This window comes from Taudactylus pleione, unplaced genomic scaffold (assembly GCF_031769625.1).
Source record: "Taudactylus pleione unplaced genomic scaffold, aTauple2 ptg000683l, whole genome shotgun sequence".
NCBI lineage: Eukaryota > Metazoa > Chordata > Amphibia > Anura > Myobatrachidae > Taudactylus > Taudactylus pleione.
Genome location: NW_028285085.1, coordinates 148,537 through 175,792, shown reverse-complemented (window position 1 = coordinate 175,792; position 27,256 = coordinate 148,537). Strand labels below are relative to the sequence as shown.

The window sequence follows — 27,256 nt, the reverse complement described above, 5'->3', positions numbered from 1 at the left end:
AAGATGATCATACATGTGGTGTTGCAGTCATCTAAACCAATCAATACATGCCTAGGTATGAGGCCAAGTTAGAGGACGGAATAGGACAAATCTGGTCACATACAGTAGGTAAGTCTGGCTAAGCAGCTGGATATAATGTAATTGTGATAATGTTATCACACCTGGCACAACACTAGTGGACCTCGGAGGGATTCTTTTCTGGCTGACCACCCAAAATCATTATTGTGGGGGCTTTGTCATAGGCGGGAGGTTGCTCCTATACAAATATAGCTGGAGTGGACAATGGGGTAGATGTATTATAGTGGCACGTTAAGTGCCGCTATAACGCTTCCTGCTTCGCCTCTTTACCGAGGAGGAGAAACGGTATCAGCGCATCGGGGAGAAACGGTATCAGCACACTTAACGTGCGCTGATACCGTTTCTGGGCTTCATACATCTACCCCAATGTGAGAAATGTAGCAGCCAGCATAAAACACCCCTTCTCTGTTATTAACACTGCTACCTGCACCTATCGCACTTTGTAAGTGACCGTCAGGCGGTGCTGAGAGTTCTGAATAATAACACTGTACAACAAATAAATACTTTGAATTTGTTTCCTTTCTAAAAATAGTCATACATTACTAATTTGAGGTCAAGAAAAACAAATGATTTCAGAATGTTTTTACTAGCTCTATTTTTTGAGCTACACTGCTTGTACTATACTGTATGTACATTATCTTTTCACTATGACTATATTACTATTTTAAAATCTGATATTTTCTTGATTGAATTAAAACAACTGTTATTTATTTTCTATCAATCACAAATAAGAACACAAAACGAAACAAACATACAGCATATGAAACAAACATACAGCATACGAAAGTACTATCTAACTAATATAGTGGCCTATTCATGGGGGTGCTTTCTCTTTGCTTGTTGCTTGTACTCCTCTTCTGGGGCATCTCTTGTCACTGTCCAACAGTAGTCAGCAAGCACAGTAGTGATCACCTACCCTGATATCTTTGTCCCATTGCTGAAATGTGTTGGTGGAATCGCTCTCTATGCTTGTCACTCAGTGCACCACAGTTATCTTGTGTGGGTAATCCCGTGAATCGCAAATATTTGAATAGGGGAGGGGACAAATAACTGAGTATCATTTAATTGGCTCATTAGGCCCCGCCCCCTCTGCGTGGAACGCAGATTGCTGGTAAGATTCTCTCCATTCTGCCCACTTCACTAGGAATACCCCTACATCGTCATAAATGGGCTATATCACGGAACTCAGAGCTAACAGAGTTGTAAATGTCATATTCATTCTTTGCATGCTGAAATCAATTAGAAGTAACTATTTTCACATCAGAAACATTTTCATTGTTGCGCAGTGTTATTTACATTCCATATGAGGTTTGTAAGCTCTATTTCAAATGTGGTACAGAAAATAAATTTAGATTATCATATTAATCACCTGACTAATCCTCAATCTCTGGTCACTAAGATGATAAGTAAAGGGGTCTTCACTTTTAAAACGTGTGTAGTTGTTACAGCTTGTTCTTGAGCCTGCAATCTGATAGTGGCTGGTGGTGCAATTAGGTGGCGCTGTGTGATTAGAGAGATAATATCCCTGTAATGCAGCGTTGTGTGTCTGGAGCCAGAAAGTGCAGTTATACATGTGTCCTGATTTGTGCAAGAAATTATCTATATCTGTTGGAAATAGAAAAAAAATGTTGTGGGTACATTTAAATTTATTAAAAATTTATTCCAGGCATCGTTATGGGCCTCAAAGTTGTCAAACAGATGCTAATCGCATAGATGTAAATGACCTGTAGTCTAGAATGGGTTAATGGACCAGTACTTATATTGGGTGTATAATGAGCAATTAAGAGTGGAAACCTCGTGCACAGGGTAGTGAGTATTTGAAATAGTGAGATCAAACAGTGTAAATTATTATACACACAATGACCGGTACAGTATAGCAAATGTACAGTTTTCCATCTCTATGAAATAGTGTTGTTTCAGTACAGTGCATATGTTTTCACAGTCCGCATTTATATTATACATCAGTTTTATTACTTGAATTTTTCTTTTGCTGGTGTTTAGTCCTGAGCTCCAGTCGTTACTGATGAATCAACTGACTGTAAAAGTGAGTATCCAGAGATCTTTTCTCAGTAATATCTGTTAATCATAGATATGCAGTGAAAAGTTTATACGATTTCTTTGCTGTTAGGGCTTAAAGAAACTTGGACAATCCGTTGAATCTTCATACTCCACTATTCAAAAACTAGTGATCAGTCATTTACAGAGGTATGTTACTGTCACCCTGAATGAGTGGTATAAGGGATGTTGGCTACAGAGTTTTTGCACCATTGGTTTTTGTCACTTTGCACCTCACTGGATTTTATGATGCAGTGTTGCGAAAGTGGTAGACCGCTGGGTAACGTTGGGCAGCCTATTGCTCATCGTGGATGTTTTATTACTGGCAGATTAGAAGTAAGTTCCTGTGCATCAAGGTGGCTGGAAGATGGGTAGGGGGAACTCTGTGCATCAAGGTGGCTGGTTGTTGGGGAAATTACTCTTTGTATCAAGGAGGCTGGGAAGGGAGCACACTGTGCATCAGGGTTGCTGGAAGTAGGCACTCTGTGCATCAAGGTGGTTGGCACTTAGGAAGGAAGCTCCTGTACAACAGGTGCTGGTGGTGTGGTGGGTTCTTTCATGCATCTGAATATCTGACTATTGGGGAGGGGGCTATGGGCCTGATTCAGAGCTGGATGCTCTTTCAGAGCGCTCGCTCTGAATCAGGGCCCTCCCTCTCTTTTTTTTTTTTTTTTTATTGCCGCCTCCGTTGTGCGCATGCGCACTGGGCTAACATTGACCCGCTTGCGAGCGCTCATCGGTCACGAGCGGGTCTGAATTAGGCCCTATGTTCATTAAGGTGGCTGGTAGCTTGGAAGGGGGCACTCTATTAAGGTGGCTGGTAGCTTGGAAGGGGGCACTCTATTAAGGTGGCTGGTAGCTTGGAAGGGGGCACTCTATTAAGGTGGCTGGTAGCTTGGAAGGGGGCACTCTAAGGTGGCTGGTAGCTTGGAAGGGGGCACTCTATTAAGGTGGCTGGTAGCTTGGAAGGGGGGACTCTGTATGAAGGTGGCTGGTAGCTTGGAAGGGGGCACTCTATGAAAGTGGCTGGTAGCTTGGAAGGGGGTACTCTGTATGAAGGTGGTGGTAGCTTGGAAGGAGGGACTCTGTATGATGGTGGCTGGCAGCTAGGAAGGGGTACTGTGTTTGAAGGTGGCTGGAAGCTAGGAGGGGGCATTTTGTTTGTAGGCGTCTTGCAGCAGGGAAGGCGGTACTGTGCATCAAGGTAGCTGACCCATGGGGCTATCTGTGCATAGATGTATGAAAGCAAGTAAAATGTATTTACTTTCTAAATAAAATGAGCAGGTAAGAAAGCTTGGTGAATTGTGTAAACACTGTTCTCTGATTTGCAGTGGAGCTGAAGCTTTGCTGTACCACCTTAGTGAGCTGAAAGGGATGGCCTTGTGGAAGCAGAAATATGAGCCTCTTGGCCTTGATTCCGAAGCAATTGAAGGTGTGTTGCCGGGCCTGTCTTTAAAATAATTTTTATATATATATATATATATATATATATATATATATATATATATATTCTCTACATGCGCATTGTCACATGTCACACATTACCCACTGACATATCACAGGGAGGGAAGTGTTGGAGAACCTGTCACCAGTATCATGTCACGTCTGTAAATTAATCTCCACACTGAATAATTAGAACATAGCAGAATCTTCAAATCACTTTATTTTCCGTTACTTTGTTTATATATAGTTTCCATTGTTCTGCCTAATATATTGGAGCTTTATTTGGGCAATTCTATTGGTTGCCCTTTTTGTAATCATCCCTAACATATAATACAGTAGTGAATGAAAGGTGAAGGGTGTGCATCAGCACTCAGCTTATAATGTGTACAAGCGCCATAGTTATCAGGAATGTCTGAGATTTAATGCTATAGTACTTAAATACAGTACTCCCATTTTCTCTGATTATAACACTTACCAGGGCTGACGTTTACTGGCTACCTGTGTGTCTGTGTATGGATATAATGTGAGAGATGGTATAGATATCTATCACTATCTCTATTGTATGTGCTGCAGACATAACAAATGTTTCTCAGCATTAAATACAAAACTATGACACATCCTCTTACACATTATCCTTTCCTTCCTACCAGATTATGAGAGGAGGCTCATAGATGTAGAGACATTGTGATGTATAGAAATAGGGGCAGGAAAAGGAGTAATGAATCAGGATAAATACAGTCAGTATAGGAAGTAATGGTTATAGAGAAGGGGAATAATGATACAATGAAAACTACTGTTTGAAGATGGTGGTGAGTGATAACTAATTAAATAATAAAGAATGGTTATGTTGACATGGGTGAGTGATGTCCATTGGTATTGGCCAGTTGGCTTCCCGTCCTATGCACCTACCCCTAAGGGCCGTATTCAATTTGGTTGCGAAAAGTCGCCGATGTAATTTTCGCATGTTTCAATTATCCCCGTATTCAATTACAAAGACTTTCCACCGGTGCGAAAAGTCTTTGTAAAAAAACGGGGATAAGTGTTCACCATGTTTTACATGGCAAAAAAAAGTGCAGAATTGGGGTTTAGGGGTGCAGGCTTAAAAAAAAAAAAAAAATAGCCTGCACCCCTGGGAATAGCCCCTAAAAATGAACTGTCACAAGTTTTTTTTTTTTTTTTTTTTTTTTTTAAATGGGGACACCCCAAAAAAATTTATTTTAATTCTGGGGTTAAAAAAAAATGTGGGGAACAAGTTGTGAAATTACAAAATTAATTCCGGGGGGTGGGGTTCCCAAGCATACGGAAGGTGTTTAAAAGAATGCGGGTGGTAGTGGCAGGTGCACTTTTGAGGAATTTTCAAAATGCACTTTAGAGACTTAATATGCTTGCACCCATTTTGATGTACCCCAAATTTGATGGGAATAGTTATATCCCCCCCAAAAAAACAGTGCTATTCTTCACCACTTCTTCATAGCCGCTATTATGCACCTGCCACGGCTATTTAAAAATCCCGACAATATGTAGAAGGCCAAATCGGGGTTACCTATAGTGATTCCCCATGTCAGGACATATTTTGCGGTGTGCTAGGATCAATTCCCGAAAATTCAGAGAACTATTCGCCAGTCAGTTTATCGCCGGGTCCCGATTCTGCACCTTTTAAATTGAATGCGTGGATAAGTGGACACGCGCCCGATACTTTATCACCACTCAAACCTCCAATGTGGAGCGAAAAGTCCAGCACAGACTTTTCGCTCCCATATTGAATATGCCCCTACATCTATCTACATCTAATGTCTCTGTCATATGTCATCAAAACTGATAGGGTGCACAACGCTACCTTCAGCACCTAAAAATCCTTTTATTAAGTTAGGGCTTTATCAAACCTCTGCCTATAGTGTATCCAAGAGGCTTCACCTCTTCCATCCCCAAGTAACACTTTTTGGGGTTATCTGTCAATCCTGCCTCACAGATGGAGTCCAACACTGCTTGCACCCTGGGTAAGTGAGACTGCCAATTAGGAATATAGGTGACTACATCATCAAGATAAGCAGCAGTATACTGTCTATGGGGCTGATAGATGGTGTGTGCCCCATGTTACCCATTATCAGTATCACATTGCATAGGTTCAGGTGTAAGTGGACAATTAACAGCAACATGGCCTAAGCCACTGCATCTAAAACATTTGATCATAATTTTACGAAGTCTTTTAAGAGGCGGGAACCTTTCTGGCACAGCTGGCCAATCTCCTGGTTCCAAGCCTACAGTCTCTGGATGTATATGTTCATTCCACTGCCTAGCACCCTTTTCGCCTGGAACAGCCTTTGCAGAAGTCACTGGAGATCGCTGTTGTGGGACTAGGGGTGTTTGGGTACACTCAACAGTTCCTCAACCGCCCCATACCTCTCCTCCATTTCCATAATCTGGTCTGCTGTTAGGGTCCCCCATGGCTCACCCACTTGTGCAGAACTGCAGACAGGGACCGTAGATACTGGTCCAAAATGACCTTGTTAGTCTCTGGCTGCAGCCTCTTCTTGGTGAGATGGATTAGGTCATACATTTGATGGTGGGGAGGGGAGAGGGGGGGTGTTATCCATTTCGTATCCCCAGCGATTAACTCATTGTGCAGCAACAGACATTGTGACACCCAGACAAGTTAGAATTTCAGTTTTTAGATTATCTTAGTCTTTGGCATCAGTAAGGCTCAAATTAAAATATGCCTTTTGTGGTTCTCCTGACAGAAAGGGTGCCAATAGGCCTGCCCACTGATCTTTAGGCCAACTTTCCCTCTCAGCTGTTCTTTCGAAAGTTGTTAAATAGACTTAAACATCATCACTCTTGGTTATCTTTGCAAAAAATAACTAGCCAGTATGGAGAGAGCTATTTCTGAGATCTGTGGAAGTATTTCCAGCCAGTGTTGTCAGATGCTGCACCACCTCTATTAAATCTTTGCGGTTTTGGTGCTGCTGCTTCTGGTTTTCCTCAGCATCCATTTGTAGTTACCTCTAGAGTTCATCAATGGCAAATTGCTGTTGCCTCCAGATCTCCTCAGCATCCAATTGCTGTTGCCTCCAGGCCCCCTCAATGTTTAATTGCTGTGCCCTGGTAGCTTCCTGCTGAGCCGCTGTAGCAGCACCTTTACAAGTTCTTTCATGTTATCACGTGGTGTAGGTGGGAAGCAGAATCTGGCTCTTCTAATCATCTGACAATGACACCATCAGGAATTTCACAACACAAGTCTTTTTCCCATCAGAAAAAAAAAAAGTGTCTGCCACTTTAAAGTTTTCATACAAATGTTTTGGTTGCAATTTAAAAGTGCAATGCTTGCATTCTCCACCGTGTGAGTTCAGGTGTGCTGTCTGCTGGGGTAGGCATTAGCACTTACATGCAGCAACCAATTGGTAGCACTCCAGTCTATTGCCTTGGTACAAGTAGCCACAGCTAGTTTTATGACCTAAAATATATTCTATCCTGTCCGTCTCTAATTGAACAGATATAGAAGTATCGAATGAATCAGTACAGTCTCCTGGTGCGTCACAGTACAAGCAGTCACACAGGACCTGGTGCACCAAGAGAGGCTGTTTGGCATGACTGCAGCAGTAGTCTGAGGATACATCTGTATGCATGTATAATTTGAGACATTCTATATTAAATGCATGAGTTTTATTTAGATATCTTTTCTCTCTTTTGCAGATGCAATTACTGCTGTTGGCTCCTTCATTCTTAAAGCAAATGAGCTTCTACAGTAAGATCCAAATGTTATTTATGTTACACTTTTACTAATGAGGAGACCAGACCCGAGAGGAATTCTGTAGAGGGAAACTGAAATTGTAGCTTGTACTGGGTAGAATGACACTTTGGCCTAGACTTACGAAGTCTCAGCTTATGCAAAATGCAGATTCTCATAACAATTTTGCCCTCGTAATTTTAAAACTGTAATAGTATTTGCATGTAGTATTATTGGTATATTAAATTTTGTGGTCAAAATCGCTGAGAATATTAGTAAGCCTGCATATCGTGCATTCTAAATCCCTTGATGTGACAACTTCCTCTTATCTAACATTCACCATTGTTTGCTGGTCAGAAAAGAGGTTAGATTAATTTTCTCATAGCAACTCCTGTCAGAAACCAATGGGATTGCGCACTGCTGCTTATTACTAATGTCAATGTTTCTGTTGCTGCTGTTTTTCATGATCCACTGTTACAAATACATCATCTTTGAATTGATTTAGAAATAGACCAGTTCATTATTGTCTTTCAGAGTTATAGACAGCGGCATGAAAAACTTCAAAGCATTCTTTCGCTGGTTGTATGTGGGTAAGAAAGCTTTTCACTAATACTCATTCCTAGAAGTGGGTGAGGGTATATAACGATGTTCTCCATGTTTTAACATTGTTATTGTTAGGTAGCAACAGTAGAATAATCCTAAATTCTTTTCCCACAGTAATAAAGTGTTTAACTTATGCTCTCCTGTTTTGGTTATATTTTCTCGTATTATACACAATTATGGTTATTCATAAAACGTACAACATTAGGGTGCATTGAGCGCTCCTGCAATATGCATTTACAAGGTCTATTTAAGGAGAACGTCTCAAAGCATTTTGATCATTTTTGGTTTATAACAGAAATGCAGTAGTCGTCAAATGACAGTCCCTCACATTTGCATAGTATAATATTTACACCACTGACAGACATTATCTGACAGCCTGACACACAGCAGGTGGCCATACTCTGAGAGAGGGGATATTTCCCTGTTTTTCCCCTGTGAAGGAACGGGAAATGTGGGGCGGTCGGTCAGTGGCAGGGCATACGTTACCCAATGCAGCCCACTTACAGCTCACAAATGATCATATTTGGCATGTCTTACACATGTCCGACACATCGATCCTTGTACACTGTACAATTATCTGGCCAATCCGTTGATTTCTTGCGGATCGGTCAGATAATTGTATAATGCATGCCCAGCGTCAGCATAAGATAAACAGCAAATGTATGATTGTGCTGAGATTAAGATCTTTCTCATAAACCACTTACACAAATTAAAAACGGTTTGTAGAGTGGTGTTATTTTTGCATAAATCTGACTTTAAATGTGTGCATTTAAGTCCAAAAATAGGGAACCCAGTAAATTAAAATTATACGCCAAAGGATATACTGTCCTAGTCATCTGCTGATTAAAATTTCCAATATTACATTTCTTTTTGTCAGAAAACGTAAATAGTGTCATAGGTGAGCAGCCATTCTGTTGGCTTAATTATCACCTGTTAGAAAACAATTCACACAAGGTTTTTTGGTCCATTCTGTGCTAAGGGATACATTTGTATGCAGTATGGAACACCCTATGCATCCATATCCAGCAAAAGTCCACCCTTCATCTTCATTGGTTGTCCTCAATTAATAAAAATAATTTGGTTTCCGTACTAATCTATGCATGTGCATAAAACAGGTGCAACAACAAGAAATTGGAGCAGTATGGTGCAAAGCAGGCAGTAAAATCGCTTGTCATAAATGAGTCCCACATTTTTGAATAACATCTGCACAATTTGCTCATTGCATTGTGCATTTCCATCAATCTACGTTTAGCTTACACCAGTTTCCCAAACTCCCCATACTGTCCAGATTTTAACAATGCCCATTCTTCAATCCATATGGTTAAATCAAATGAACTGAGGTACTAATTAAGTCAACTGTGCTCAAGCATGGATATCCTTATAATCTGGACTGTAATGGCAGAGTTTGGGAAACTCTGGCTTACACTCTTCAATGAACTTGACTGCAGACGGTATAGTGTTTTTTCAGTGAATATTACTTATTTATTTAAACGTTATTTTATATTTCATAATTCGTACTTATCGTTTTACAGAGATTTTTTTTTTTAATCATAGACACACACACACTAGGCTTAATTCTGTCAGAAGCCAGCTAAACTACCAGTAGGTGTGTAGGCTGTGGGAGGCAGACCATGCAAAGACTGGGAGAACAGACAAATTCCACAAAGATAGCATTGGTTGGAATTTAACTTAAGACTCCAGTACCTCGAGGCAGCAATGGTAACCATTGTGTGGTATACACAGAGCAAGTTTTCTACAGTACAATCTCACTCACTGGGAATAATCCGGCTGGGGGGTATGGCTTGCGGTTAGAGGAGTTTATCAATTATTTCCTTGGTGCGCAACCTTTCGGGTCTGAGCTTATACCCATCATCCTGTGTCTACCAATTAGCCATGAGGGTTGTTCAAAAAGTAATGCCTAAATGCTCACAACTCAAATTTTATTATAGATACATTTGCAGTAAAATACTTTGAAGTCTTGGTAACAGATTGACTCTACTAAAAAAATTCACCATCTGCCCTCAAACATTTTTTTCCGCCTCTCAACCCAAGCTATGAATCCACTTTGGAAAAATTCCAGTGGTTGGTATTTGACTCAGGAACTTATGGCGATTTTAACAACCTCTATGTTGACCCCGGCAGGGCCGCAACTAGGGGGGGCTAGAGGTGCACGTGCATCGGGTGCCAGATTGCAGGGGGTGAAAAAAACGGACTCAAGGTGGCTTGGGGCTGCAGACTCAGAAAACGGCCATCCAAAAATGGCCGCCGCCAAAGAGGAGACAAATGCTAGAGGTCCTTACTGGCCAGGGGGTTTATGCCAGCCGTCCGCATGGACGAGCAAGGACAAACTTCAGGTACAGGAAGGGAGGGGGGGGGCGCAAAATTGCTGCCTTGCACTGGGTGACAGATATCCTACTTTCGGCCCTGACCCCGGAGACAGTATTTGAGAGGGCCAAACAGATGAAAGTCAGAAGAGGTCAAATCAGGACTGTATGGTGGATGTGGCATTATTGCCCACCACCTTTTGGCAATGGCCGCAGATGTTGCCATCGAAGTGCGAGGTCTGGCATTGTCGTGGTGTAAGATGACATTTGACAGTGGCATTGTTGACCTTTTTTGTGGATGGCTTCTTTCAGCTTCTTAAGTGTAATAATGAATCGATCACTGTTGATTGATTGGTTTGGTTCCAAGTAATCGATGAGAATAACACCTCGGCAATCCCAGAAGAATGTGGCCATGACTTTATTTACGGATCGCTGTGATTTAAACTTTTTTGGCCTAGGTGAACTTGGGTGTTTCCATTGCTTTGATTGGGCCTTTGTTTCTGGGTCATAAAGGAATACCCAGGTCTCATCTCCTGTAATGACATTTTCCAAAAACGTTTCAGGGTTGGCTTCAAAGTTGGTCAAAAGGTCATTGCACACTTCCACCCTCTGGGCCTTAATGATCCCTGGTTAATTTCTTTGGAACCCATTTAGTACACACTTTACGATATCCCAAATCATTGATTAATGTTTCTACAGTACCATGACTACATTCAAGTTCATCACTAATATCTCTGATGGTCACATGATGGCCTTTCTGAATCATGGCATTGACTTTGTGTTGGTTCTCTGCTGTCACTGCAGTTGATGGTCTGCCACCACGAGGTTTGTCGCACACGGACGATTCTCCCGATTGAAAACACTTCATCCACCTTCTGACATTGCTATAGTCAATTGTACGCTCACCATACACTTTTTTCAGTCTTCTGTGGATTTCTGTAGCACTGCAGCCTTCTTTTTCCACAAATTCAATGACGGCTCTTTGTTTCATCTTGGATTCCATGGTATTTTCTTGGACTACCTAAACAAAAATACATATATAGCTAGCAGACATATTAAACTACAAACTTTCAAATAAATGTTGCATATTATTTCAGAGTTATGAGCATTTAGGCATTACTTTTTGAACAACTCTCGTACATGATCCAGGTGTTCAACAGTATAAAATCACATTCTCCATATATCCAGGATCTGGTGAACAGTCCAGAAAATTTCGCAGACTTACAGGTCTATCCGGATCATCCAAAGACAGATGCGCCTGGCTAATATAATCACCTGAAGGTATCACTATTGCCCACTAGTGGCATGCGGTCCAGTTCACCGTTAGTTTAACTTAACCTCACTCAACTGGATGGCAGTGACACCCAGCTGTTTGTGGTCATGTACGCTCTGCCGGTGTGTGTATGCATGTATGTATATATATATATATATATATATATATATATATATGTGGATATGTATGTATATATATATAGCATTTCTTTTCTTCAGTTTTTAAACAAAATGTACAATATTTGTTCCAGGATGACAAATGTGTTATTACTGGAAATTTGTATTCTGTTTAAAAAAAAAAAAAATAGCCTGCAGTGTTAATGTAAACTCTAAAGTCTGCTTGTGGCAGCCATATGAATACCGTTCAGTCGCTATTTTGCGGTGCAAGTTGCTTAAGAAGGAATTGCTTTCCAGTCTAATCGTGTGGCTCCAAAGCACAAAAGTTATTTATGTAAAAGGGGTAACACGATGTAAGTTTAACAATTAGAGTAAAAAGCAAGATACACTATAAGTACAACCGATACATACGCATGCGCACTGGTCCCAGTATACAGTCATCGGTCCTGAAGTCTGTGGTCACAAAGAAGATGTCCGTACACTGGAGCCAGTACACAAGCCTATATACCTTACAGGTTACAGAGATAACAGAGAAGACAAGTTGGCAGGTTTTCATTGGTTCTTGCTTCAGGCCAGTCTGGTACGATACAGGTCATTGGTCAGTTCATACGGTGTCATCAGGGGTATGGATCAGTTCTCCAACAGTCTCATTGTATATATTTCCCTCCGAAGAACTGGTTAAAACTTACTACAACACTGCATACAGATAGTAATATTCTAATCAATAACTCCCTATCATCCATAACTAGCGGACGCTTGATGCAATCTCTTTGCCAATAGAAACAGATGTCTTAACAGGGATTTAGTATGGTACCAAACATGACATGTCCACTGTATTCCAAACCTTAGATCTCATTTAAGTACATCTTACACCATAATTATCAGCTAACAATACCTTTAATTACTGTGGTTGTTATTTGTAATGTGTGGGAACCTTTTTATAAGTGAGTGTGTATGGGTGCATGTATGTGGGTGCGTTCGCATATGTGCGTCAAATTCGCAGTTGTGCGCATTGGATTTGCACGGACGCAAAGTATCGTCCGAGTCACACATCGTCAGATAATTGTAAAGCGATCATACCCAATTATTTCACTTTGACAGCCATTATTTACTGATTGAGCTGAATTGACCACTGATTAAGTGATATTGAGGTTTATCCTTAAAGGGTTGGATACAGTTGTACTGTAGACATTGTGTTTGATGCAGAATTGGATGGAAGTCGGTCACTCCCTCATTACATTTATTAATAATAATGAATTATTTTTTTTTAGCGATGTTACGGATGTCCGAAGATCATGTTCTTCCTGAATTGAATAAGGTAATTTAAGATTTAAATAATAAAAAATTACTTACACTGTGCTCATGTTACAGTGTTATGTAAGTATATGTGAGATTACTGTGGCATATAGGTTATGTACCTATGTTGGTCTGACGTTTTGTCTCCGATGTAGATGACTCAGAAAGACATCACTTTTGTAGCTGACTTTCTAACTGAGCACTTCATTGAGGTAAATCTCCGCTGTACTAACCATTAATGTGAGCAGTTAATAAGCAGGTAGTGTGTGTTTCCACGTTTACAGTGATGTTCTGTTTTCTCTTTCTAGGCGCCAGACTTGTATAACCAGAAAGGCAAATACTTTAACGTAGAAAGAGTTGGTCAGGTAAAGTAATATTCCTTTTGGAACACTTTATTGATAATAATAATAAGCTATGCACAAGAAATGGTGATTGTCACCTCATTTATTTTGTTCCTCAAACATAACTCTGATCAGTTACACACACAAGTACTTTAGTCTAGTTGTACAATATTCATTCTATGTATCGTTTAATTGTGAGGTGGACTAGAATGTCTCTTAGGGTAAGGATAGATGGAGCACAATGACAAGTAGTTGTAAAACATTTATTAAGATGGTGTAGTAATGTCAGGTAATAGTTTTTCGGGTTAGGTATGTGAGTATGACGGTTAAACACTCACAACGGGGTTGCACCCGGCATGACGATATTTTAATGCGATCAAAAGAATTTAAGTTTCAATGTTAAATAATTTTACTCTTGTACTGTCTGCTGAAACCTTTTTAAATAATTTGTGTAGCATTGTAAGTTTCCCTGTATGGTGCTATGGACAAATGGTGGTGACATATAAATGAAAGATATTAGTAATATGGTTTTCTCTGGCTGCCTGTGGAAGACCTACTTGGAAAGACATTGCTGGAACCACACTAAGCAGGGCTTACCGCATTCATTGTGTTATACTTACACTCATTTCCATTTTCTCCACAAAAGTAAGACTACTGTATAAATTGATATAAAAGATGTTCTTGTTTCAGCTCTCCCTATACTGAGCATATAATGCCTTTTCATACAAAAGGTGCTGTGATCATTGGGGTTACTTTTTGCTTCAGGAGCAGCTATTCTTCTATTCATTCTCTTCATCTGATATGCTGGCTTTACCCTCTGGGAGGCTCTGATAACTACAATCAGATATTCACAAACAACGGGTAAAGGAGAATTAAACACTGCTCAGTTATCGCGCTCAGCTAAAAAAAATTGTGGGTCCCAGGGACCCCTCACTTTAAAAAATTGGGCTCCTACGCCACAGTTTCTGGGTCCTATCACATATTATGCTTTTGAGCTCCCCATATAGCATCAGACCACCACCCCACATGCCCTACACAAACACCATGGGAAGTCACACTCCTATTACAGTACGGATAATGCTTTATAATTACATTGCCTTGATCTCACATAGCCAACAGGTGCAGTGCTGGGGGTAGGGAAGGGGGTAAGTGCAGACAACAGTTGGGATAGTTCTGGAGGCAGGTAACAGTTGGGGTAGAGGGAGGTAAGGGCAGGCAGCAGTTGGGGTAGAGCTGGGGATTGAGGCAGGGAGCAGTTGTGCAGGGAGGTGGTAGAGAGGGGTAAGGGCATGTGGCAGTTGGAGTAGGAAGGGTGTTAAGTGTAGATAGCCGTTGGATCAGTACTGGGGATTAAGGAAGGGTTTAGGGGCATGCAGTGCTGGGATAGGACGGAGATGAGGGTAGATAGTAGCTGGGGCAGCACTGGTGGGTAAGGAGGGAGTTCGGGTCATGCAGTGCTGGAAATTGGGTGGGGATAAGTGTAGATAGCTGGTGCAGTACTAGGGGGCAAGGAGGGGGTTAGGGGCTCACAGTCCTGTAGGGAGGGAATTTGGGTAGATAGCAGCTGAGGTAGTACTGGTGAGCAAGGAGAGGGAGTTAAGGGCACAGTGCAGGGGGGCAAGGAGAGAGTTTGGGGCAAGCAGTGCTGGGGATAGGATGGGGATAAGAGAGGGTAGCTGGGGCAGTACTTGGGGAAGGGTTTAGGGGCACGCAGTGCTGGGCATAGGAACGGTATAAGGGAAGCTAGCAGCTGGGGCAGTACTGGTAGGCAAGGAGGGATTTATTGGCAAGCACTGCTGGGGATAGCACAGGGATAAGGGCAGATAGCAGCTGGCCAGTACTGGGGATAGGAGGGGGATAAGAGTAGATAGCAGTTGGGGCAGTGCTGGTGGGCAAGGAAGGGGTTAGGGGCAAGCAGTGCTGGGGGGATAAGGGTAGATAGCAGCTGGGGTAGTACTGGGGGCAAGGAGTGGTTTAGGGGCAGGCAAGTGCTGGGTGTAGAAAGGAGGTAAGGTGCTGACTGATTATGAACACTAAATTACAGTTTTATAAGACTACCCTCAGACATCACTAGGGTTGGTGTCACCCGGTGCTGTAACTCATGGTGACACCCCCCCTTCCCTGCACCCCCCTCAACCAAAAAATAAATAAAATCAGAACTAAGGTGGACAGCTCCGCACTCTCTCCCCCCTTACCAATCCAGCACTCGCACTGCAGTGCTCCTCCCAGAATGCGAACGTGATGACGTCACGTCCTGCATTCTGGGGAGAGAAGGATGGTCTGACGGATACGGCCAGCCAGCGCACCCCCTTCTGTGTCCCCGGCCAGCCAGCACCCCCTTCTGTGTCCCCGGCCCAGCCAGCACCCCCTTGTCTGTATCCCCGGCCAGCCCTCTTACTTCACTGACCTTCTTGACGGCTCCTGTCTTCCAGTGGTGGAGGAGTGGGTGGGCAGCGGCGGTGCAGTGTCACGCTCTCTTAAAAAAAAAAAAAAAAAAAATCTTCAAACATGGCGGCCAGAAAGCGGGTGGATTCTGCATGGCTTGCTCGCTCCTAGCAGCTGTGTGGGGAGGGGTGTGCGCATGAAAGTGTGGGTTTAGCTGTTACCCCCGCCTATTTGCGATCATTGTGGCTTTAGGTGACGCACTAAAAACTACACACAAGTTATTTTGGAGCTGGTGATGCTACAGTATCAGGCTCAGACTTGTCTTGTGTGTTTAATTTGGATTTCAGTGTGAGAGCTGAGGATGTGCTGTCAGTTCTGCAGTACAAAAAGGGTTAAATGATTCTACTTTCAGACAAGCAGAGGAATATGCAGGGTGGGGGGATATATGAGCTAGATTGGTCGGAGCATAAAAGCAATGTGACAAGCAGTCAATGTACTATCCATTCATAACTGGCAGAGAAGGGGAGAGCTGCTGGAAGCGTGGCTACAGTAGGGACAGTGTAGCAGGCTCACTTGTAGTTCAACCAGGTATGTAATCTACAGCAAAGCCCATTATGTTTGTTTTTTGTCACCAATGGAGTTAATCTTTTAAGTCTATTTTTTTGCATTTAAAATTGTTAGTACAAACACCAGTAAAACAATTTGTCAAATGGGATGGATGTGAGTTTAACGCGCCTATATAACCATTCACTGCATTGCATGGATCAAGTACCATTGGCAAACCACACTGTGCCGCAACATTTTATGTGCGCATGGGGTCAATGGGAAATGTTGGTTTCTTGCATTCAGTTTGCGTTCAGAATGTGTACACACCATATTGGCATAAGGCCTTAAAGTAAAAATAAATGTTTGTTGTGTTAATGTCACTAAGCCACAGGTCACGGCAGGGGCTGTTTACGGTTAGATTTAGTTTCGGACTTTTTCAGAATCCTATTCATAATCTTTTTGTAGTATTTGAAAGATGAAGATGACAATCTGATGTCACCACCAAGTACAGAGGGTAACCAGTGGTTCAACTTCCTCCAGAACAGTGCTCCTCTCAAAGGTATTTGCTTAGACATCTGGAAAAAATGGTTATCTGTCATCGTCTATTTAATAGAGCTTTTCTGAAAGCAATTTTATTTATCATTTATTTTTTTATAATGTTTTTTTATTCAATAGATGAAGGAAATACAATGAAGCCTTCACAGAGGCTCTTAATAATAGAGAAGAATAAACCAAAACATATGCCAAATAGTAAAAAAAAAAAAAAAGACCTAAATTATTGACATCTCGCATAATATTTGTTACATAAACTACTTTCATCTAAATCAGGGGTGGGGAACCTTTTTATTTGACGAGGGCCATTTTGATATATATAACCTTACTTGCAGGCCTGGTTTAGGCCATGCCCCCTCCGCATGACATCACATGGGGGCGGGGCCACAATTGCCGGTGATTACAGCAATACCCGGAGCATCCTGAGGATGCTCCGGGGAGCTGTAAGGGTAGCGGTGTGACCGTCTGAAGCATCCTAAGGACGCCCCAGGTGGCACTGCTGCACAGATTCTGGCTGCAGGGTGTCATTCTAGGCACCCTGCTACCCAGATGAGGCTAGCAGAAAAAAGCTCTGAGGGCCAGACCAAATGATATCGAGGGCCTTATAAGGCCCCCGGGCAGGAGGTTCCCCATCCCTGATCTAAATGCTAGAACAATAAAAATAGGAAAAGGAAAGCATGAAATGGAAAAAGAAAGAGAAATGTGGTATGGCTTGTTATCATTTATTAAAGCTGCACTCCCACACACTGTTTATCTTTAAATAGCCAGCTAAGTGGCTTTGTCATTGTTATTCTCCTGCAAATCATTATCTCCTTTTCTGAATTTCTCAGGATGCTAGACAAGTATGGCTGCTAGTCACAATTAGACTAAAAAAAGCGGCGCCTGCCGGTGACGGGTGAGGGGTCAGGTAGGCAGAATTTTACTGAAGAAACTGAACCATGGGTGCTCAATGCATCATGTGATGGTGGTTGCAGTATGCATTAGCAGTCATAGATCACTATTCAGGAGTCTACATCATTTAAAAGCTGCCTGGAGAAACAAACCAAGGAAATGGTCATTAATAAACTACTACTCCTCTGCCACAGTAATTTGAATAGAAAGAAAAACATAAGATTGCTGCGTCAGTAATACATATCTGGAACATATTTCTTAAAATGTAACAGTGCACCTTTTATTTACAGGTTAATTTTTATGTTATGCTGTCTATTTTATTAATCTGAGAGTGAGTTTGTTGGGCATTTACTATAGCTTCTGACTGACTTTATCCTTTTTGCTTTACCTCAGCTAACTAAGCAGTATAGCAGTCCACACACACATTAGTAAATACATATATATGAGAATAACTTCTACATAGGGCTGGGAATGGGGATCTAGTGTTGATCACATGGCACATTTTAATTAAATGGGTCATTATCAAGAAAGCTTATTTTAATAGGGTATGTAACAGAACAAACAGTATGTGACTTGCGTCTGTGGGCAGATAGCGTGGCCAAATCTTGCAGCCGCGAAGAGAAGGAGATTTCAACCCTGCTCCTAAGACAATTAATGATAGAGGGTACTCTAGCACATATTGACCTTTTTCTTCTTGTCTTTTTATGTATAGGACACAACAAGGACATTGCAGTGTTATACAAGTGCATACAAAGTACAGTACAGACCTAGCAGGGCAAAAAGCAATATATACATGGTAGCCAATAACTATGCACCTATTCAAATAGTCACTATAACTAGAAAACCAGCTCTGGTTAAACCTGTACCCCAATTTGAGTGGTGCAACAGAGCGACTGATTGCAAAGAGAATATCATGGGGGGGGGGGGAGATGATGGCACTTAAGGGAAGAGGGCCTTGCTCTTGTGCACTTACTGTATATAGAGGAGGGGTCAGACATGGGTGACATTAAATATACAAGAATTTACACCACTCACTTATTATAGTGAAACCATATAATACATTGCATACCACACTCCCATTGGGCGGTGTAAAAACAAGGGCAATACCTTTTTCATTGCTGTTGTAATGAAGGAACATCTAATTGCATTCGTCGACTTAATAAAAACATATCTTATTAAAGAGAATTACAGCTCCTTAAAATCATAATCACATTATGATAAAATACAAGAAGCGGCTGCAGGTTTAATGTGATGTTCCTTTCTCTTCAGAAAGTCCTCTGCTGTTCCGTTACTATCCAGAGAAATCTCTTCACTTTATGAAACGGCAGATGGTATCTGTTATTGACCAGTGTCTGACAAAGCCAGCTGTAAGTCTTCCTTTTATTCCAAGTGGTGACTTTTGTATCATTTGTCATTTTCACTGAGTTCTTGTAGTACCTACGGCAGCTAATTTGTTTTTCATTTCTTTCTTACATATTACAGGATGTTATAGGAAAGTCTGTTCAACAAAAACAGTGTATTTCTTTATACCACACATCAAAGAGGTAATGATTATTTATTTCTGGGTGCTAGCATATTAATTCAGCATTACACGAAAGAGAAAAATTATAGACTGAATACATACTTTTAAATGATGTATATTTGCAGAAGATAAAGACGGCCCTGGTCAACGAGTTTACAGTATATTAGATGATGGGTACACATGAATTATACATTCGTATGAAAGATCAATGAATAAAGTTAGTCTTCATAGAGAATAGTACTATTAGGTGACCCTTGTAGGTGATGAGGAAGCAGCTAAGGCTGAAATGTCTGGTATGGAAGTGTAGAGGGTTACACAGATGGAGAGCTTTGTGAGATATCTTTTAGCTGCTAGTGGGGAAAGGTTGAGAGAGACAAGGTTAATGAGGCATGTGGTGTGAATGACAGAACATTTATAAGTGACGGTCAGAAACGTAGGAAGGACAGGAGTTGTAGATCTGATTTCTAGTTGAGTGGCACCTTTTCACTTTTACTCCATTGATCGTGGGGCTATTAGCGGAAGAGGAGATGAGGAATATTGGGCTGTCTAGAGCATGGCCGGTTCATTAATGTGGCTTTGTGTTTATACATGTGGTTTTTTTTTTCTCTTGCAGTGAAGAATCGTGTCCAAGGCTGATCTCCTTGCCCTACCTGTAAGACCTATGTAACATTATGCTGCATTTCTTATTTACCGGACACGGACCGGTCTAATGCCAACGCTGTTTGTCCTGTCTCCCAGCTGGAACGACAGATCGCACAATCTGCACTACGTCATGTTCCGCATGCTGGAATGCTCTGAGAGCAAGATGTTCATTTTCAGACAGCCGACAGATGTAACCAGGTATTGGGGAAGGCGGACATTTGACAATAAGAAGCTGTTTGAGAGCTCTTCACATTTTCCCGCACAGATTCTAAGTTTGTTCATTGTTGTTACAGCCAGTAACACTGCTAGATCTGTGACTTTGAGCTGCACCATCCCATTTGTATATCCTACTGTAGAAACAATAACAATTATACTAGACCACACTATTTGAAAAGTGAATCTAAAATCCATAACTGGATCGAAACTTTTGAGGCTTTGAAGTCTGCTAAAAAGACCCAAATATGTTCTCTTAAACATTTCTATTTGTGCAGAAAGCCAACCAGTGGAGGTGCTCAGAGTTAGGTGTTCACATTTCCAGTGAGAGCCGTTGCATTGTACAGACCTGTATGAGGCTTCAGCAAGTTTGCTTAGCTGACTGAGCATGACAATGCATTGGATTACATCACCTTATCAGCATGCAGTTATCTAGCTGACATTCACAATGTCAACATTACTAGTAGGGTTAGGGATAGGCTTACCGCAATAGCAGATTGACAACATTCTGACACTTCATCAATGTCGACCTGATGAACATGTTCACTGTTGACATTACCATGTCAACATTATGAATGTTGACATAAAATTTACAAACCCGCCATATCATGTGATAGAAAATATACACAAAAACAGCTCCAGATTACATCATGCACCAGTCTGTTTTAACACTATTCAATAATGCCCACTTTAATGACATGGGAAAAAATTCTGGCTAAAACAAAGGAATTCACTAATGGTTAAAATAGAGAGAGAGTTTGAATGTATATAGACACAGTGATTGGCCTAACAGTACTGAAGTCCTAAGTTCAATATCCAACCACGAGCATGTGGAGCTTATAGGTTTTCCTGCGTTTGCGAGGGTTTCACCCCATGATTCAAAAACACACTGGCAGGTTATTTGGATTTTGACAAAGCTAACGTGTGTGCACAATTGAGTGTTAAGGAATTTAGACACTAAGCTTCAATGTGGCAGGGACTGATATGAATGACAAATATATTCTGTGCTAGCTGAAATACCCAGCGTTGCCTGGGTTTAAAGCTTCAAGTTATTAAGTTAGGCATCCCAGACCAATTGCCACCCAACTGTGAAGTTTTCATCCAAATCCATCCAGTGGAAGGCCCAGAACAGGCTCCCCGGGTCAGAGTTCTGACCAGCGTACACCAATGGGAGGTCCGACCAGGACCTCAACCCCCCTACTACAGGCATGTCAAACTCAAAATCCCAACAGGGCCAAATATTCAAGGTCTAAGAGTGTGTGGCCCGCAAGAAAGAGAGTCTTATATTCAATTTTGAAAGGTTTATTGTTGTTTTTTCTGAATAACAAAGTTTAAGCAAAGAGATGTCTTGTATCTGGAAGAAAACATTAACTTTAATGTTTTGTTCCTTATCTCTGACATCTTTTTGCTGTCGCCAATTTTCCAGTTTCAGGAAACCTCCAGACAGCCCTCTCAGTAATATGCTCCATAGTCCAGACCCCCCATCCCCACATGATGATGATGATATGCTCCAGATACCCCCCCTCAATAATATGCTCCAGAGTCCAGACCCCCCATCTCCACATTACATAATATAATAATATGCTCCAGACCCCATCCCCACATGATGATGATAATATGCTCCAGACCCCATCTCCACCTGATGATGATGATATGCTCCAGATACCCCCCTCAATAATATGCTCCAGACCCCCCATCCCCACATTACATAAAATAATAATGTGCTCCAGACCCCATCCCCACATATATTAATATAACATACTCCAGACCACATCCCCACGTGACATATGCTTCAAACACCCCTTGTAATATGCTCCACAAACACCAGCCCCTCCCCCCCATATTTTAATAATATGCTCCAGACCCCCTTCCCACAAAATTATATATATATGCTCCAGCCTTAAACTTCCCACTCTCACCTCCCCACACACATGTCCACTTATCAAGACTGCCCCCCCCCACCTCGGTCTGCCATAATGATATGCTGCATTCACACAGTCAGAGAATAAAAGAGACAATACCTGCGCTATACACTGCAATGACTGCATCTGTGAACCGGCCACGGAACCCCCTCCACTGCTGAACATAGCGCCCCTTCAGCGTCCTCAGAGTTCTACTGCGCATGTCAGGGGAGGGCCCGCAGCGAGAAGCCGGCAGCCCAGCAACAGCAGCACATCTGAGTGAGTCTGACTGTCAGTGTGCACGGCTGCACACTGACAGTGTAAATAAGTGGGTGGGGATCTGGCCTGGGCCGCATAATATATGTATTTGGACCCACACTGTCAGGCCGCATAAATTGTGTATTTGGGCTGCATGTTTGACATGTCTGCCTTAGTACGTCTTTTGGGAACCAATGTTACCACTCTGTGAAGTTTTCGTCCAAATCCATTCAATGGAAGGCTCAGTACAGGCTCCCCAGGTCAAAGTTCTACCCAGCGTACACCAATGGGAGGCCCGACTGGAACCCTAACCCCCCTACAACGTGCCCAGGATCCACCTCGCATTGGTTTAATCCCAATCTGTGCAGGAGTGTCCAAATGCATAACCGGACAGACAAACAGACCAATGAATTATATATATATAAGATAACTGATAGATGCTGTAGCAGCATTAATGGCAGCATGCAAGTATATCTGTTTTATTAAAACCCAGAGCCTGTAGTCTGCTGTTTTCCAATAATTAATTCAATAAAATTATTTCTTTAACAGCCTAACTGTATAGACTTTAGTTGCTAACTTTCAAGACTACTGAAGTCTCTATCATGTGTTAGAAGACCAAAGTAACCTTGAATTCTTACAACTGTTAGTAAATAAACTACAATCTATTCAGTAGACCTATAACGGGTTTAATGTTAATTAACTTCCATCAATTTCTGATACAATACAACGCTTTCCGCTCTTTAATAACACTGTATGTATGTCTACACTACCTAAATATAGACTTCTGATAAACAAATAGTGCTACAGTACCTCTATCTTACATGCACCTTGCTGGCATTATCCTGTGTGTGAGAGATTAATTTATTACATTTTAATGTGCTTTTTATTTTTTTTTCTTTCCAAAAAATATGCCTGTCATAATTGTGGGAGCCTTTACAAAGGAGTATTATAAAGGTCATGTATTTGCCTTCAGAAGTTTATGTTCAGACAATGTTATTAATGTTAGTGTATTTTTCATCCTTAGAGCTACAAGTGAAGATATTGTGGCGGTTGAATTTGGAAATTCCTTAAACAGCACAATCGAAAATCCAGAAACAAGGTTATTATGTACAGTATTTTATAATTTCATATAAAGAGACCAAGAGAAGCTGGCAAAGGACAGAGCCTGGATAAGCATGGTGGTCTTGTAGGGGCAATGTTCAAAAACAAGGTGCGAGGGATAGGTTATTACTAGGGATGTGCAGGCTCGGATAGGTTCGAGTTTGCACGTGGAGTTCGGATTTTTCCCTCCAAAAAAACGGAACTCAGAACGAGGCAAAACGTCATCTTACATGGACGAACATCATCATTCCTGGTCTTTTGTCCAGGAATGATGATGTTCGTCCATGTAAGATGACGTTTTGCCTCGTTCTGAGTTCCGTTTTTTTGGAGGGAAAAATCCGAACTCCACGTGCAAACTCGAACCTATCCGAGCCTGCACATCCCTAGTTATTACATTATCAGTTTTTGTTGGTCCCATTTGGGGCTTTGGTTTTTCTGCTGCATTAGAGAAAAGCACAGGGATTTGAAAGGCTCCTCTCCTATCTATCCCTTAACTGATCTCTCCCCTTGCTATCAGGCCCTCTTCTATGTGCACTTATTTGTATTTAAAATAACAAACAGGCTGATTTTAAGACTAGTTACATGGGAGAATATCTTAAGATGAATAATTTATAGACTACGGTTTAAATAAAAATTTGAATAATCATTCTAAATTTGCCTTGCTTTTTTTTTTTTAATCATATAATTTTATTGGGGTATCAATACAAGAGAAACATAGAAAAAAAACAGTGCAGTCCCCAAGGGGGATTAAGGAACAAAATAAACAGTAAATATTCATCATACAAATAGATATGTAACAAGTATAATGATATACTGATATTGAAAGTGAACTTTTCCCCTCTTTTTCCTTTGTTGCCTTGCTTTTTAAATGTTCTAAGGTTTTGTTTATTACAAGAATTGGGTCTCACAAATAATTCATGTCACAACATGAAAACAGTTGGGAACTGCTATACTATCACCTTTTACAGCAGAGCCAAAGTATTCCCAGCATCCAAATGACTGGTGAAAAGTGACATACTTATGTCACAGTTGATTTTTTACATAACTGCTAGTAGGATACATTTTATTTGTAATAATTCACTCTGCTTTTGGCCTTCAGTCGCTACAGCTTTTTAGATGCTCGTTTCTATGAAGATGATGTTGTCACTGTAATACTGAGAGATAACACTGAGCAAGAAGGGAAAGATAGGATATTGGCTCTGCTCCCCTTATCTTCAGTGTATTCTGACAAAGAGACAGACTACCAGTTCATCAGAGATAGATCCAAGAGGTAAGTAGCCCTTCTGCCTGAAGATAATCAGATTTTGCTTTGTACTTACTATTTGGAATAGATGGCTTGGGATGTGGTTTTTTTTTCAGCTAAGACAGCTTTATTAACATTTTCTGCATTTATTAAGGAATGTTATGTTTAAATGGGTAGGAGCATGTACTCAGAGATTGTGACCTAAATTCCGGGTCCAGCCTGGGACACTAAACATGGAAGTTTACACCACTGCTGAAGCTTGGAGATGACATTATCGCCAAGCGCCGGGAATGTGACTCTCCCTATGCAGTGAACTGGACCTGGATCGGACGACCCGTTCACACTGCCGTGCAACCGGGTCCTTCTCGGACCTAGCCAGGTGGATTCCTGGGTCACTGGACCCTGGTAAACCCTTTTACACTGAGCCGCGACCTGGGTTAACCTGGCAATAACAAGGTTTTTGCAGCGGCGTTAGATACTCTATTCCAGCGTTTAAGTGACTATTCCAGTGAGCCACATATGCATGCCTCACACCTCCAAAAAGGCTATATGTTACCGTTAATTTGCTTCAAAAAAGCCTTGGCACACCAAAATGCACCCATGTGTCCCCCACTTACTCCAAAATTCTCCATGAGCTCAGACACCACCTACCACTAAACTCCCCTAGAAGCTTTCAGATCCCATGTGTGCTCAGTGTCCCCACATACCCAAAATGCCACATACCCTCTACTTAGCCTTTAGACCCATCCACATGCCTGTCAATCTTCTCCCATATGCCCTAACACATCTCTCACATGTATAAAAACTTACTGTACCTACAGAACCCACCAATAGGTTGCCTTGTCTGACTTCCCTGCTGCTGCAGAGAATACGTTAGAACTGGGACAGAGTTTAGGGCTGCAGGAGAAAGCTTCCACCATTGTCTAATTTCATTACTATTAATGCTCATCTCTTTAACATTAACTGATTTACTGAAATTTTAGTAATGTCTATTTCTGTGATCTCTCACAGAGTAGAAGAGCAGCGTGCTGACATACCTACCCGCACTGTGTCCTTGGAGAGCCAGTGGCGCTTGCTGGAAAATATGAAAGCTCAGTATGTGTCTGTGAACGGTATACGCAAGGTAGCATGTGTGGTAAGTCTATCTACAAAGCGTTAGTAGTTTTATTATTGTCATTATGTAATGCTCCGCAGAGACGGACAGTGGTGAAAATGGAGCATGTACAAAATAGGGACATGCAAATTTGAACCAATAAATGCAGACATGAAAACAAGGGCAAGGAGCACCCCGCTCATGGGAGAGGACACGTCTTAGATAAGAGTAGCCAGTGGTGTGGATTTATCAGGCGGAGTGGGTTTTCAGAAAGCTTTTAACGATTGGACAGTTGGCTCAGACCGATCATGTATTGTTAAGTAAGTACTTAGATTAAGGTGTTAAGAAAAAAAAAAGGTTCAGAGAACATTTAGAAAGTGTATGTAATAAAAACCTTCATGGCTGCAGTGATCCACCTGGTAGACCCGGGGTGTCTGGATTCCATTCCAACAAACAAGAAAACATTGTCTCTTGTATCGTGCCAATTAGCCCCATTGTTATGTTATGGGCTTTGCCACTTAGCCATGCCTAGCGTCCTGCCAGAGTCTTTCACAAAATGTGTCTTATTCGCATCACTAATACCACAAAATGACAGTGAATACTGACGCTGGGATTTCACGTAGCCTCTGTGTGCGATGCAGTCACTCATCTGGGAAAAATGCAAAAGACAGAGGTCTGATGGCAGTGACTCGGGCCGCATATCGTTATGGTTAATCTGCCAGTTTCTCCCAGTTCCTTTGCAACAAAAGTAAAGTCTGATATTTATTAAATATGGACTAAACCATAATAGTTGCCAATTGCTTTTGTCACATTAATAAAAAAAAAAATATATAATATTTTTATATAATTGGTGTGTGTGTGTGTGTGTGTGTATATATAATTTTATTTTTATTATTTTTTTGTTAGCGTGTATGTATATTCTATAGCTAATTTATGCTGCTGACTATTTTATCTTTCTTGTGTAGCTGAGTTCCAACCTGCGACATGTCCGAGTGTTTGAGATGGATGTGGAAGATGATGGTGAAGCTGATGAGGAAGAGGAGGAATCTCATTCCCAGGATGTAACAGGAGAAGAGGGAGAGTTCTATCATTCTACGGATGATGCACAGAACGGTTGCCAAGAAGAAGCAGCAGACGTGACAGAGGAAAGCCTGGAACCTTGAGTTCATTTGCAGGGTTTAGCACTCTAGGACACCTTCCCCTTAATAAAACATTCCGGGGCTTATATTATAGGGTGCAATCTGGTGCCGCTGCCGGAACTCCTGTGAGGTCTTCCTGTATTTTTAATGCAGCAATCATTTTTATGTTAAAACAAAGCTGTATTTTCCTTAAAAATGATTGCTGCTTTAAAAATATGGGAAGACTCGCAAGAGTTCCCACAGCAGCACCGAATTGTACCATATTATATAAGCCCATCCGTCACTATATTGCACATGTGGTGATCCCTGTCATTGTTATTAGCAGCCTGATCACATACAGCCTTCTCATTTTTACTGCAACTTCTGTTCAGTTCAACAGTACTTGCATCCATCTAGTTCTCCAAAGTAGTGCTATGTTGCGTGCTGATTCCTTTCCCAGGTGACATGAGGAAACCTCCCCTTCTATACAAGGCAGCACAGTGTTTCTATTGTGTCAGTCCTGAGAGCCACAAATAAA

At 41.5% G+C, this 27,256-nt stretch overlaps 1 protein-coding gene across 4 annotated transcripts in view; it reads left to right on the top strand.

The window, feature by feature from the left end:
* Positions 1-26,942, top strand: part of ANAPC4 (anaphase promoting complex subunit 4) — a 66,143-nt gene extending 39,201 nt beyond the window's left edge. For all 4 annotated transcript variants that reach the window (XM_088455970.1, XM_088455971.1, XM_088455972.1 and 1 more), the window contains 17 exons: positions 2,080-2,122; positions 2,207-2,283; positions 3,465-3,565; positions 7,267-7,318; positions 7,835-7,890; positions 12,888-12,934; positions 13,068-13,124; positions 13,221-13,277; positions 16,650-16,743; positions 18,897-18,994; positions 19,110-19,171; positions 19,763-19,801; positions 19,888-19,989; positions 23,188-23,262; positions 24,364-24,534; positions 25,519-25,642; positions 26,566-26,942. In XM_088455970.1, coding sequence (XP_088312096.1) covers positions 2,080-2,122; positions 2,207-2,283; positions 3,465-3,565; positions 7,267-7,318; positions 7,835-7,890; positions 12,888-12,934; positions 13,068-13,124; positions 13,221-13,277; positions 16,650-16,743; positions 18,897-18,994; positions 19,110-19,171; positions 19,763-19,801; positions 19,888-19,989; positions 23,188-23,262; positions 24,364-24,534; positions 25,519-25,642; positions 26,566-26,763 — 1,453 coding nt within the window. In that variant the 3' untranslated portion in view covers positions 26,764-26,942. The remainder of the gene's footprint in view (positions 1-2,079; positions 2,123-2,206; positions 2,284-3,464; positions 3,566-7,266; positions 7,319-7,834; positions 7,891-12,887; positions 12,935-13,067; positions 13,125-13,220; positions 13,278-16,649; positions 16,744-18,896; positions 18,995-19,109; positions 19,172-19,762; positions 19,802-19,887; positions 19,990-23,187; positions 23,263-24,363; positions 24,535-25,518; positions 25,643-26,565) is intronic.
* The last annotated feature ends 314 nt before the right edge of the window (positions 26,943-27,256 follow it).